Source organism: Rhipicephalus sanguineus, unplaced genomic scaffold (genome assembly GCF_013339695.2).
Source record: "Rhipicephalus sanguineus isolate Rsan-2018 unplaced genomic scaffold, BIME_Rsan_1.4 Seq691, whole genome shotgun sequence".
In the NCBI taxonomy this organism is placed as follows: Eukaryota; Metazoa; Arthropoda; class Arachnida; order Ixodida; family Ixodidae; genus Rhipicephalus; species Rhipicephalus sanguineus.
This window is the reverse complement of record NW_023615777.1, coordinates 1-14982: the sequence shown is the minus strand read 5'-3', so window position 1 is coordinate 14982 and position 14982 is coordinate 1. Positions and strand designations below refer to the sequence as shown.

General features: G+C 43.6%; 1 protein-coding gene across 1 annotated transcript in view; it reads left to right on the top strand.

The window, feature by feature from the left end:
- LOC119378104 (protein quick-to-court) overlaps positions 1–14863 on the top strand; it is a 35178-nt gene extending 20315 nt beyond the window's left edge. The window contains exons 6-8 of the mRNA XM_049411704.1: positions 3179–3283; positions 8168–8302; positions 9976–14863. Coding sequence (XP_049267661.1) covers positions 3179–3283; positions 8168–8302; positions 9976–10237 — 502 coding nt within the window. The 3' untranslated portion in view covers positions 10238–14863. The remainder of the gene's footprint in view (positions 1–3178; positions 3284–8167; positions 8303–9975) is intronic.
- Positions 14864–14982: the final 119 nt, after the last annotated feature.

The following is a 14982-nucleotide window of genomic DNA, read 5'->3' as shown; positions in this document are numbered from 1 at the left end:
GGTTACTTCGTTTCTTTAAGTATCTACCAACAGGCCCAGCAACACATTCTTCTGTTACATGAAATGTTTCAGTCCCATGTAAAAGCCGTGCTTCGCAAAAATCTTAGAAAAAAAAAACGCCAGGCCTGCGCGAGTATACTCGGTTTGCCTCTTTAAATCAATCCTTGCCAATTGTGATACATTTCTCGTAAATAAAAAATAATGTGGGTGTCCCCCCCCCCTTTATGGAGAGAACATACCAGTAAGTATAATGGGCAAAAAACAGTGCGCAGACGGACGGGAGGAAGAAAGAGATACACAGAACATCTTCGTCCCGTCCATCTGCGCGCTGTTTTTTGCCCATTATGTATCACCAACCAGCCCAACTTTCAGTCCTGCTGCAGTAAGTATAATTGTAGTGAAATTTTCGACAAAAGAGGGAGTCAGTGTCGGCTCGTGTCTCTTTGGCAGCATCTCAGCAGCGCAGCTATAGTGAGTCAGCGTGCCATGTGCGCATGCTATTTGACAGAAGAAGAAATTCAGGAGTTCTTGACTAATTCAGACTATGAATGAAATGAATAATTAGTGTCTCAGTGGCTCTCAATTAATTGGTAATTATTTATTAAAAATGAATTATTACTCTAATTGATTTATTGCTTGTATTGAGTGCTACTTTTATTCTGTTGAGATAATCCCCTATAAAAATGTTTACATGTCCTTAATAGCAACCTACTGCATTGCTAACAGAACATTTCCACATAAAGTGCAGAAAAAAAACAAAACTGCATGGTGCGTGCAGTAGGGCCAAAAAAACCCGGCAGTGAAGGTGTTGATAAACGAGCGCTGGCACTCAGCTGTCCCTACAAGTAGGGCATTGGCACAGTGTATGTGGTTTAGCTTCATTTACTGCTTCACTGTTCTGTTACAGCACAACCATCAACTTTAACATTCAGCGCTTGTTGTTTAGCGTGTATCCGCACGACGGACTTCTCCGCGGAAATCTCTTCTGCGGACGATCGTTCCGCCGCCCGTCCGGCTGCGAAGCACATCCAGACAACGGACAAAGCGAGTAGACGGACGCGCCGAAGAAAAAAATATGGCGGCACTGTCTGAAGCGAGAGCTGCCCGCTTCGAATCTTTAAGCTCTTCGTCGCGCACTGCGTGGGCTGTTAGTCCCAAACTGACAATTGTGTCGGCTTTAGGTTTGTGTTCTCAAGCTTCGCCAGCAACGTATTCATGACAATTGGGTACTGTTTCCGAGCGCTGTACTCGTTTTCTGAGAACTGTAGGCTTAGCGAGTGCCTCTATTGGCAGAACATGAGCTTGGTGATTGGGATAGCGGAAAAGACTGATTTCGTCCGTCGTGTGAATACACGCTTACCAGCACTTTTCCGTGTTAACCAGCCCTCTTTGTCTAGTTGTGTGCATTCTATGTCCTTCAGTATCATGAACGAACTTGTCCAGCAACAAGTTTTATTCATCTTCAACGGCTTGTAGTATTTCATCCTCGACACTTTGCAATTTTTGTTCACCAAGCAAAAAAAAAATACACAGTGCATGCCAGCATGCTATTCAGTTGCACCCATTTGTTTTCCTATTGGAGCCACTCGCTTACACTGTTTTGAGGCAAAGAGGCGTAAGCCCATAAAAAGATTTTCAATGATGTTTTCTTTTTCAAAATTTCCCATACAGATTTTTAATTTACCACTGCTTTGTTTATGTGTAAATTTTACTGAAAAATATACTATGCACTGCCCATATCACTCAGTGTAACACTTTACGTTGTTACACGCCTAGTTTGTAAGGGAAAACAAATTAAAATTACACTCTATAGTCGGGTACAACTTTAGAAGGCAGCGGCGTTTCCACCTCAAAGGCGGATGCACACGAGCCTCCACCAAGAGGCGCGCACTTCAGGTGATGTCATGAGCCGGACGGCCAGTTACCCCGCCGACGGAGAACTACTATTTCTTTAGTCGCGGAGGCAATTGGCTGCTGCGTTTCAGTCATCTGGGCGGGACCTCTCCTGTCTTTTAAAGTTGTACCCGACTATAGTGATTAATTGAAACCCATTGTGAATGTCATATTTCCAATACTGCAAACACCAGAGTGATGCAGACGTGCAGATTTCCTGTTTTTGTTTTCTTTTTGTTTTTTGCTATCATGGCAAGCAATAGCACAGTGTTTTACTGAACAATCTGGATAATGAAATGCGACCCAATTTGAACAGAGAAAAAGCAGTGGCAAGTACAAAATAGTTTTTAAAAAATGTTCTTTTTTTGCTTTTAATAGAAAAACATTGGCCACTGTAATTTACAAATGCATTAGTCCTCAAGTATAGGAACTTCCAAGCTACTGCAAAATTCACTTGCTTAATGACCAAAATCCAAACCAAACTTGTTAATTAATTCGTTGGGTGCATTGAATGAAAGTATTTCAAAGGACCAACAATGTAAGGTGGCAATGAGTTTTAAGATGCGGTGTCCATTTTATGAACGTATCTAATTCAAGTCAATAAGTACATCATGCTATCACAAAACGTTAGCACATCTTTAGTGGTAGGGAAAGGATGAAGTGCAGCCACAGATATAGTGTAATGCAATGACTGTGCTTAATTAGATTTTTTTGCATTCTCAGTGCACTCGGCGTTGCTGCTTTTTCTTTCTTTAAAGTCATGTTTTGACCTACTAGGTGCCTCACCAACTAGCTAGGCAAACTAGTTGCCTCACCTACCAGCTACACAAACTAGTTAAAGCGGCACAAACTAATTGTTTGCACTGCTTTAACAATAATGGAACCATACCAACTAGCCCATTTGTCAACCTTGCCAATTAGCTAATACCACAGTCATTGGAGAAGGTGCAGAAGGATTCAATAATACAGAAAGTTGAGCTAGTTGGTAAGGATTCTTCAAAGAGAAGGCAAGGCGCGCAAACACGGACACAGGAGAAGAGAGCAAAAAAAAAAACAGGAACAGTGTTTGTGTTTGCATGCCTTACTGTCTTTTGTGATGCAGGCTTCAAGTATCTTTAATGAATGACCAAGGTCATTGACAGAGCTGTTTGCTTTTTCTGTTTGGTTTGCTTTTTTGTGTGTTCTTGCCTTGCTCGCAATTTGTGTTGCCGTTTTGTTGTGTTTGTGCATGATCCAGCTGTTTAGTTGTGTGGCATGCCTGCCTCTTGCATGATGGAAAAAACAGCATTGCGGAGAGACAGCCATGCGAGCCACCACCAGGCCCGTCTTCCAGGCAGGCAGATGCGCTCTGGCAGCACGTGTCCACATGCCAGTCGACATGCATCACCAGGTGCATTTCCTTTCTTCTCTCGGACCACTGGCGCACTCGGCTTTTGAAACATTGAGGTCAACACTTGTGAGGAAGTGCAAGGTGATACAGATTGCACTCCCGTTCATTCGGCCTTGTTGGGATCAAATCAAATCGGATCATTTTACAGCGAAAGCTGTTATGAGATCATTTCTCCGGCCGTTTTTGGAGCCGTAGTTGTCCGCCGCCGCCGCCGCCGCCGCCGCCGGTGTCCGTAACCAGTATCGCTCGAAATAAGAAAAAAAACTAAATAAGAAAAAAATTCCAGGATGGAACGAGGTTCGAACCTGGGCCCTCTGCGTGGGAGCCCAGTATTCAACCTCTGAGCCATGCCGGTGCTTGAAACTGCTTTGCAAAAAGGTCCTATACAGGCTTTATGTCGGGAAGGAACCACATTAGCATATGCAATATAGCGTGGTAGAAGATTAAAATAAGCACCAAGCGTCGCACAACGCGAATTCTGTAACCAGGCGTCAAACAATTGCGAATTGCGCAACGAGCAGGTTGTTGAATGCTTCCAACCCATTACAAAAGGGCTCTGCCATAATTCTTCATCGTGATCAGGCGCAGAATCAACAAAGTGCGCATAATCCCTTACATGCGTTAGCAGGTACCAACGCTCTCTGTAGAAAGACGAAAAACGGCACAGTGCCTGCTGCCCTACTTCTAAAAAATTACAATTATTTATGGCGTAGTGGGTTCCTCGCAAGTGCACTTGTATTGGTTGCCAAGGAAGCCCATAAGCGCATGATCCACTTCCTCGGGGTCTCAGTAAGATTACAATGATTTATAGCGTAGTGGGTTCCTCGCAAGTGGACTTGTATTGGTTGCCAAGGAAGCCCATAAGCGCATGATCCATTACCTCGGGGTTTCAATAAAGTTCTTCGCCCCCCCCCCCCCTCCCGTCTCTCTTCCACGTCAATGTATACAGCATGACGGGAGAGGGAAATAGCGATCGGGCGTCACCCAATGCAAATTACATAACTGGTGGGCCGTTTAAAGATTCCAACCCATTACAAAGGGCTGAGCCATAATTCTTCATCGTCATCAGTCGTCACGTCAACAAAGTGCACATAATGCCTTACAGACGTGTAGCTGGTGACTCGCTTCTCCATAGAATGACGAATAATGGCTTAGTGGGTGCTTCCCAACTTCACAAAAATTTTGATTTGTGGCGTAGTGGGTACCTTTCTAGTGTACTTGTATTGTAGCCCCAAGAGAGCTTAACGGGCTCTAGAAACGCCGCTCTTCCAGCTTTCGCTGTGACTGTGCTGCGGTTTCAGCGCAGGCCTGGCGTTTTTTTATTTCCCAGAAGAGAACAGATTCTGGGGAGGTAGACTAAAACGCGTTCTTGGGCTAGTTGGTGCATGGTCTGACAAAAATTTGGAGGCACAAAGGAACAAGGACAAGAAATGACAGGACTGGTGCCAATGGTGCACCAGTCCTGTCATTTCTTGTCCTTGTTCCTTTGTGCCTCCAAATTTCTGGGGAGGTACACTAGCTAAAAGTTAAGATGGATTGACATAACGGACCAGGTGGCGGGCGGCCAAATCATGTGACAACAGGACTGAGCGTGGCCTGGCCACTTGCACCATACACGCATGCGGACCAAAATGAAAGGGAGAGAGCGTGGGCCGAGGCTAGTTCAAGCTGCCAATGATGCCGCACGCATGTTTTCAAAGAGCCGCCAGCATGCTCGGTTGCTGAAAAAGGAGAGAAACAAACGATCTTGTTGACATACCACCCCCCGCTGCTGGGTACGAGGAGCAATGGGCTGCGAAAATGTTTTCAGCATTTCTCGTCCACCCTCACGGACCTACCATGGTCTCCCCAAACCAAACGTAGAGGGTCACATGATGATGGGTCCGCTGGCAAAAAGAGCTGCTTGGTCTGTCGTGTGAATCCACCTTTATGCACAGCTTGAATCTGAGAGCCCTTCACAAGGCAACTGGGACTAGGACAGATGTTACAAAAGACATAATAGGATAAATATGACATGTTTTCGCAGTTTCATAATGTCAAAATGGATTAAGGGAATGAATAAGTTACTTATGTTAGTACATCATATACATTTTAAATTCTTAAAGGGACACCAAAGGCAAATATTAAGTCGACGTTTATTGTTAAAATAGCGGTCCAGAAACCTCGTAGTGCTACTTTTGTGCCAAGGAAGTGCTTATTTTGAAATAAAATCAGTTCCAGTGGTCCACATCGCATTAGCGCAGTTCAAATCACCCGCCTGAAAGCGATCTTTCTGACGTCGCTGTTGCAGTGCCCAACGTTGCCCACCTTTACTGCGTGGCGGCGTGCTCTGGCGGCATGCACCATTCGGGCATCCGGCAACATCATATGCATGCAGCATTTTGTCGAACTTTCTGTCAGAGCTAGCAACTTTCACGAGCGTGCAAATCTCACACGGCAGTACATGATACCGAAACTACCACTGAGATGCGACCGCATGAGCCAAGCCGGGCACCGGGCGAAGCGCAGTTCGGCGAAAATGAAACCTTTGAACCACGCGCAACGTTCTCCATGGCAACGCCAAAGATGTTCTTTTTTCCATGAATCAAACAGAAACGAACAAGCAGCATTTTATAACGTCCCTTGATGCACGGAAGGTTCTTTTTTTATTGCAGCTAGTTTGATTATGAGTGATTAATTGTAGTCGAACTCTCTCACGTCATCAGGATCATTTCCAAAATGTGCCGCTCGTGGCGCACATCGTGTGATACATTTAGCGTAATTTCTCGGTTAGTAGGGCACTGCTCTTAATAATATTGCCGTTTTAGATGTTGTCATACATTGAGCTTTCACCCTGACATAAATTGTTACTTGCTTTTAGTGTCCCTTTAAGAAGAAACATGTAGATAGATGCCATAAAAAATAATAAAGGAAAGATACAACTATCGAAATAGCCATAATTGAAAAATAATAAGCAAGATATCACAGAAATTGGTATAATATACAAATGTTGATTGTGTTGAGCAGCATTTTGCATTCTACAGAGATATAATGAAGTCGGAAAGGTATTTATACAAAAATTTAGTTCTTGATGTGTACTATAATGTACATTGTAACTCGTATAGTGTATAACAACATCATAAGATGAAACTGTTCAATTAATCCTACATGTTGTTTAAAACGAAGTGAAAAAGGAAGAGTGTGAACATTACTGATTTGTTCAGCAATGTTCGCACCACAGTTCGAGTGCACATCCAATTTTCTTTTTGTGGGAGGTAAACTAATATAGCTTGAAGTGACATTCAAGCTCCTAAACCAAGTGCAAATCAAGTGGTGTCTATTTTTTGAGTGAGAAAACAGAGAAGCACCGCTGACTTCAGTGATTCCTATGGCTTTGAACTTTATACTTGATTCTGGGGTTGTACGTACCAAAACCACTATGTGATTACAAGGGTAATCATGGTGGGCCACGTTGGAGAAATTTTGACCACTTGACATCCTTTAACATGAACCTGAGTTGAAGTAAACTGGTGTTCTCTGCCCCTTATAAAATGTAAACACTGTGGCTGGGAATTCAACCCATGGCTCAGCAGCACGACAGCTTACCTGCTGCACTACTACAGTTGGTACAGCAGCACATTTTATGGACCTCATTTGCAGTATTTTTTGTTTTGTTTTCTTATTGAAGACTGCTCATACCCACTATGCTGGACTGGCCTAGTTAAACATTGCTTTCCTCTAGTAGTTGATGCCTAGAGTTTGCTAGTTTGACTGAGGTGCTAATTCTTTTGGACACCAAGTACACATGATGTGAGTTGCTGCCGCTAGATTAACAAGTAAAATGACTTCCCCTTTAGTGTTGCTGCAAAAAAGCACAACAGGGAGAGAAAGAAACAATGTGGAACCCCTGTTTTGCTTCATGCTGTACCACTTGGTATTATGACAAAATCAACCACCCTCAAACCAAACCCTCTTACCTTTTAAATGTGATTTCATAGCCAGACTGAAAGTGGCTTGTCATCATTGTCATGCATTGACATCTGTATTCACCATCTTGTGATGTGGCAATGTCCATGACCCTGTTACAGTTTTACATTTTTAGATTGCTATCAACTCTATAATTATGGTGTAAAGCATCAGTTTATGAAGGGTGCCACAAGTATTTAATTGCAGCGCCTTTCAAATGCATGGCCTGTTCAAAGTAGGCATGAAGAAGGCCGAACACGTCATGACATGGTGGTCACGATTTGATGGTGTGTTTGGAGATGAAGTAAACCATTCCTCCATTTTGTTGGTAATTAGGCTTCTCTGATGAACGTGACAGTGCTTAGCAGAGCTTGTATGCTGGAAGGAAGGAATACGAAAAGGAGAAGGCAGGGAGGTTAACCAGACAGCGTCCGGTTGGCTACCCTACGCCGGGGAAAGGGAAGGGGAGTAGAAAGATGGAGAGAAGAGAGAGGGGGGGAGCGAAAAAAAAGGAACTGATCATAAATGCATGACGCGTATGTGGCGGTGGCACTGTAAAAATAGTCACAAGCGCTCACAAGCGTTCACACAGGCCCGTAGTCCTTAAAAAGCAGAAAAGTGCTTTAACTGCCTTGTGGGCCGACGAGCGATGGGGACGGTGCTCCAGAAGCATCTGCACGGAGAGCGGCCGATCGTCCAATCGTCGCATCGCATTAGAAAGAGTTCGTCTTTCGGAGGCAAATCGAGGGCAGCGGCATAGCAGATGATCAATGTCTTCCTCAGTACTGCTCAGTATGCTTCCTCAGTATGCTGGGGTGATAAAAATGCCAAGAGGGCGATGATGGCCAATGTACGGACAAATATTTCTGGATATTTTCGATTCATATCCTTTAGAATGCTCGCTGACTGGGCAGACATTCATTTGGCTGTTCTCCACAGGTACCTGGAGCTTCGGCCAGCATACGAGAGCACTCAGGAGCGCCTGCGCCACTTGGAGCGGGAGCTGTCTGAGGCACGGGCCGAAATTGAAAAGCAAGAGCGCTGGCACAGCGAGATGTACCTCAAGATGTACAGGTGAGGCCTGCTAGTTTGGCTGCTGCAAGGCCTGTTTCTTAGGCAGCTGTAAGCCAAAGGTTTATTTTACGAGTTTCTTAGCTTGTCATTTCACAGTTCTTCTCACATCTTTCGGTATGCATTGCACTCAAGGTGCTTGCAAGATTATAAAGAAATAAATGCACTCTTCCTCACAGCATTTCACATCTCAGGCATTTTGCCAGTGCTTTAGAATATAAAAATACTGTTCCTGTAAAGCATTTCTAGCTGCTATAATGGTCTGATGCCTTGCTGTGCTGCCTATCCGTGAACAAACACTGACAAGGAGTAACTTTCATGGAGCCAGCGGTAAAACTAGAAGAGCAGCATGGGAAAGATACATCCTAGATGAGCAAAAGCTTTTCAGTCGTGAAGCTTTCTTTCTGAGAAATATCCGTTTTCATTGTAGCTTCATGCTGCTGATGGGTACAGGTAAGCACACTTTTTATGTAGTTATTATGCAGCAAACAGCCATAACCTTATTGAAAGAAAGGGTCTCCTGTTCACGGTACGGTTCATCTTTGTTGAGTGAATGCTATAGAGCATGCGCTTACGGAAACAGCACTTCTCCATATCTTCCCACCTAACCTTTGATTTCTGTGGCAACTGATAATTTGTTCAGTTGATAATATCAGCAGGGGTGTGTGAATGTTCGGCTTTGGTTTCGAATGGAATAATTCTATTTCACTTTCCGATTCATAGTATTCGTACTTACGAATATAATTCTAAACGAACAAATAGTGGTACTATTTTACCACGTGTAACCCGCCTGGAAAAGGGATTTCGTTGCAGTGTGGGGCCACCGTGCTGCAAAACCATTCACTCGGGGGAAATCTACACTGCCATGAAGCCACACTTCAAAGTCAATCAGGGATGCTCATTACTTGTGCCCTAATAATAAAAATAATAATTTTTTTTTAAAGTTTGAACGCGTGTTATGTTGACTTATATGGGCTAAGTACGCAAATTTTAATATGTAACATATCTTGTGAAAAAGGAAGGAAATGCCGACCATAATAAAAATACCTTAAAAACAAACAAAACGTTTTGTTCCTTTGTTTACAATGCCTTCTGCTGACCAAACGAGATTCCGTCAAACCTGGATTTCATGTAACATATCTTGCCACCTCTAACTAGCACCCTACTGCTATTCAAAAGCCTGCTACTCGTTAAGGTTAGCCTAGAAATTATTGTATACTAATTGTCTGTTGATTATTTTATGGGCTTTAATGTCCCAAAGTGGCTCAGGCTATGAGGAACGCCATAGTGGAGGGCTTTGGATATTTTCGACCACCTTGGGTGCGTTAACGTGCACTGAAGCCGCACAGTACATGGGCCTCTAGCAGGATGGAGGCGAAATGCAACTGCTATGGCCGGGATCGAACCCGCGACTTTCGAGTTGGCAGCCAAGCACCACAACCACTAGACCACTGCAGCGGCCAACACTAATTACGATTCACTTTGACTTCACTTAGAACAAAAAAAAAAAACCGATATTCATACAAGCCTAACCCTAATTCATGTTTATTTTAAAGGAGATTTATATGCCATTTTCGCATGTCAGAAAAATGGTAAAGACATGCATGTGAGTGCATTTCGCAACGGCAATGAGGCAGAAAAGTTTTATACCATGTTGTCGTCTCGCAATCTCTCAGGAAGGGCCAGGAAGCAGCACAGTTTGAGCGAAGCGAGGAAGTGCAGCCCAGTCCGTCAACACTGCCATCCTTCCGGGGCGCACCCAGCACAGAGCGGCAGGCCGAGTACACCCTGCGCTTCCTCAAGGATGCCGTGTTCTACTTCCTGACGGACCGGTCCGACTGCCGGGGACACCTGAGCGCCATCCAGTCCATCCTGGGCTTCTCGGAGGCCGAGCGCGCAGCCGTGGCCAAGGCGTGGCGGCACAGGGGCCGTCTCTAAACACTGTGCCGCCAAGGTGCGTCCTTGCAAACGATTAGAAGTGTAACGGGTGCTGTTGTCTGAACGTGTTCCAGCCACATTCTGGTGCTCCAGCACTTTCGCACCTCTCCTATTACAGTTTATTAGGAAGAGGTCCCTGATGGGCATGTGTGATGCTCGAATGATTCCTGACCCTTATCAAAATGTTGACTCCAGGTACACTGCTTGTTTGACAACCTCTCATCACACATTCATCGAAAGAGTTGCACGAGAAGCAGTGACAGCGGTCGGGAATCCTTGAAACGGGAGGCTGCATTTAAAATTAAATGGCAGCTATTGGTCACACACAACCTGACCAATCACGTTTTGCATTGCACTTTGCCACCGAAAGCACGAAGACTCTCTAGACAGGCTCTTAATTTAGAATGCCCTTGAAATATACCAAAGAGTTTTTTCTTACAATTGGTGACGAGCTGCTGCAGTTCAATCATCACTGTGGTCAGTATTTTTATTTCTTTCTTTTTTCCCCGTGAAGGGCTGCCTTGCAGCATAATTTGAAAATATGAATGGCAACTCTGTGACAACTCTATTAATATTCTGTGATTATAGATGTATCTTGACCCTACTTTGTGAAGTCATCGTGTAGGTCACTGTGGATGCCAGACCGTGCATCAGAGTAATGCTGGTACTGCATACAATGCGAGTTTCCTGTCTCTTGCTATAGTACTGTAATGTTGTTCGAGGTAGCCACTGTGGGAGAGCCACATTCCATCAAGAATTGAGCCCTTTTGTTGTCGGTACTACTCACACGCAAGCCTATCAAGTTGAACAAGCTATGTCACCAAAGGCAATGTTTTGATGAAAAGATGACAGCTTTCTTTTTTTTCTGCCTGTTTAACATTTGGCTGCATGAAGTGGTAGTTGCAATGCTTGATTTATTTCTTGTTTTGAAAGTCCCCCGTCTGCTATGTGACGTTGTTATATTCCGAAGAGTGGTCAGTGTATAGCTGTTAATTTATTACGGGCAAGGCTAATCTTTTTCATAGCCTGCATCTTCTGGCAAGCCGTCTCCAGTTGAGGATACTAAAGGCATTTAGATTTCGTGCAGCAACTCTGCAAATGAAGTCTGATGTCTGAAGTGTTCTTCTACCCTTGTTGTAACGACAGAAATTAGAATGCACAGAGCCGCCGCATTTGACAACTGACAGCTACACTTCCCAGATTAGGTTTAGTGTTTCCATTTCCACAGCTGTACCTCTACGGCTCATAATGTCACAGAATGTGTGTATGTTTAATGGTAAACATAAGAAAATAGCAGAAATAAGGTGAAACATCTTAAGGGCACCTCCCTAGCACCTTTGCAAATGTAGATTACACACTGAAAGTCGGGAGGCACCACCTAAGGAGACCTTTACCAAAATAAGTTTTCAGACTGGTTCATTAGGTTGGAATGTTATGGCGTGTTATTGGACTTGTTATCATGCCTCTGAGTGGCTCGGTTCACTGCAAGAGTGGACGCTCTCGTCTTTTGCCTCGGCTAGGGTCTACAAGGGGCAAAGCCTCCTGTGTCCTTCCAACTGCTGATGAGGAAGGAACACATCATGTTCGTGTGACAAGATTCTTTTCTTTTTTTCCTTCTCTTTCTGTTTTGCTTCGTGTTGCATTCTCAGTGCTAACATTGGATGAAGAGGTGAATCCATGAGCCATGGTCAGTGACATTCCAAGTAGCATCTTTTAGGTAGGCATGCATTATGACTTCTCTCGCCAAGTGCATCTCCCACGAAAGGGAGCATGTGCAGCCTTCTGTTTTACATTCAGAGCATTTTCTCGCCATGCAGGCCTGTCATAATTTGCTGGCACGATAGCTTCTGACTGACCTACACGCCATGTTTGTTTGTTTTCAATGCTCAAAACTGGTGAGGAGTGCTACACTGATTACACGGGGTATGCATTCAACGTGCACGAATTACAAGACGTTTTTACCCGAATGTTTTCTGTTCCCCACTCGCTTACACCTGCTCCACTCGAGCATTTGTACGAGGCAAGAATTTTTTTAGCTGAGGATTAGACGCTCATGGCAGGTTTTGTCTAGTCTGCCACCTGGTGGTAGAGGATGAGACTATGTACATCAAGGAGTGTGTAGAATATTGAAGTTTGTCAGTGTCTAAGCCGTTTATTTTTAAAATTTTTACAAGTTTTGCAGCAAATGACATCAAAGATGGCATTTTTTTTAGCTTCTTCTAAACATTGGTGCATTGCCATGCGAAGCTGCGAGGTTGCTCTGTACCCAAGTTGTGATGTTCACAAACGCGCTATTGGTGCTGAGTCCTTACCCTAATCTCGATTCCTTGGGCATTGTGTGTCAGAGAAGCAAAGCATCTCTCGAGCAAACTAGCAGAACAGCAGCCTGCTCTGTTTGGCCAGCTGTCTGGTAGAGCTGGTCTGTTCACACCAAGCTTAGTGTTCAGCATGTGCACCCTGGCAGAGGTGAGCAGGCCGTACGAAATACTCTGCTCAGACGTTCTATATATCAAATCTCTTTGCTTGTTCAAATGTTCTAGCTGAAAGTGGCTCTGTTAACATATCACCATGATGGCTGAAGGAAAAACATAGTTTAAACCTCATTTTTTCAGCTTAGCTTCTAGCAAGTTTTATACGTGCAACAAAACGGGGGTGTAAGAACATCGCGTGTGAAAAAAAAAACTTTAAAAACAAATTCATTGAATGCATCTGCAGTGTACCGCATTCCTTCGTTGTAAAAACTGCTTCACTGTTTCCCAACACAAGAAACAAAGACAACAGAGACACTTACAGTGATGAATCAGTGTCGTGTGTGTTCCTTTCGTTCTTTTGTTCGTTGCGCTGGGAGACACCAAATATGGTGCTCCAACTAGCCTCTTGCTCGACCTTGGTAAAAGCTACCAGGAGATGCACAAGTGATAGGTTTCAGGAGCACAGTAGCAAAGTTAAGAATGCTGTGGGGAAATGTTGTGAGCAGGAGTGAATAGCAGAACGTGGGGTTTTGTTATGCAAATAAAAACGTAGCAGCATTTGGTGATGCATGCATCAATAATTTATCCATTTCATTATCAACGAAGAAGCTACTACAGTGAAACCTTGATGTGGCAAACTTCAATATAATGAAATTCTCAATATTACAAAGTATTTAACTTCCGGTTCTTCGTGTATGTGGAAAATTGTGTATTTTTAACATCCGTATGACAAAGCACGTTTATCAGCAATTTCACTGCAGCAGCTCCTGGTAATTGAACCTTGAAGGAAGCGATGAAATTGTTCTAATTATCTGGCGGGTAAAATCAAGCAGGTGGCGGCACAGACGGTAAAGTGTACCTCTTAGTTATAAGGCAGCATTTCACCCAATTGCAACACTTCTTGGAATCCTAGACACACATATTTTTTTATATGTCGAAAGTAGAAAATGAACTTTAGAATGACATTGTAATGACTAAACTATGTATAAATGAAATGCCCACACATTTTTCTTAGCAAGAAAGAGAAGACACCACATATTCGATGCAGGTATTTAGAAGAGGACAAAACCAGTGAACCTTATCTTCGGTTGTCCTCAGTATTAGGCAGCACTTCGTCGCCATGAAAAATAAGATATGTTGTCCTCTTTACGTTTGATAACATGTTTAATGCCCTGCATTGATCGACCGACTCAACAATGCCAAACGAGACGATGGCTCACACAAGATTGACCACTCTACTAGTTCACCCTGTAGTACATGCAAATATCTATAATGTCGACAACATGTGATGCAACTTGTTGCTGCTAGCTGAACAGATGACTTATGATTTGAAAGTGCACTCGTAATCAGAGTGAAAGTGGCGATTGTGTTGCGCAAGTTGCCATCCACAGTGGTTGCCATCTTGTGATGGTGGTGAGGCTGCTGGATCTAACTATATATTATTGCAAATACTCTTTTGGTTTCATGTTACGCTGCATCACTCAAAGGATTTTCAGCCGGGCTTTCTTGAAAATAAAAGCGTAAGAATTTGTTAAATGGTGTTTTCAATATGGGACCACCCTTTTCGTGTTAAAACATCCCAGGGGCAGGTCGAAAACAGGCTACTTCGACAGGAGACGACCTTTGTCTGGTGCATTCACTGTTTCCCATACGCCACGAAGTCAGGTGCAGCTTTTAATACGATCGCCATTACGTTCACAGGAGCATCACCGGCCAAGCTCTGTTTCTCTGGTGAGGGCTAATTTCGGGATCAATATAATGAAAATTTGGTGCCATATAAATGCATGAACCAGCCAGGACTTTTGATCGAGCTTGAATTTACTGGAGCTTAGTTAACAACAGTCTACTTTATAAGGAAGCTTTGCTGCTGTTGGAAAGGAAGACCGAAGCAATAAACTGAAACTTCTGCTGGTTTTAGTGGTCAAATGATTGAGCTGCATGTATTTTTTGGATATATATACATTCATTTATTTATTTAGTTAGTCATACTCTTAAGCTTATGGCGAGGGTCGTTACAAGGAGGGTACAGTGAATGGAATTTACATAATACATACATTTCATAATGGTGAACTAAAGTGTGACAGCGTTATCTTGAAAGTGATTGTGACGCCTCAGGAATGAATGGTAGTGGTGGTTTGACATTACTAGTGAAAATTTGTTTCTTTGAACCCAAGTGGTTAGAATGGTGCAGCCTAGTGGCAAGCAAGGTTCTTCAATTATACCAGTTGCGAAGCTGCGTTCCGAAACCCGGAAATGCCCGTGGCCAATTCTGCG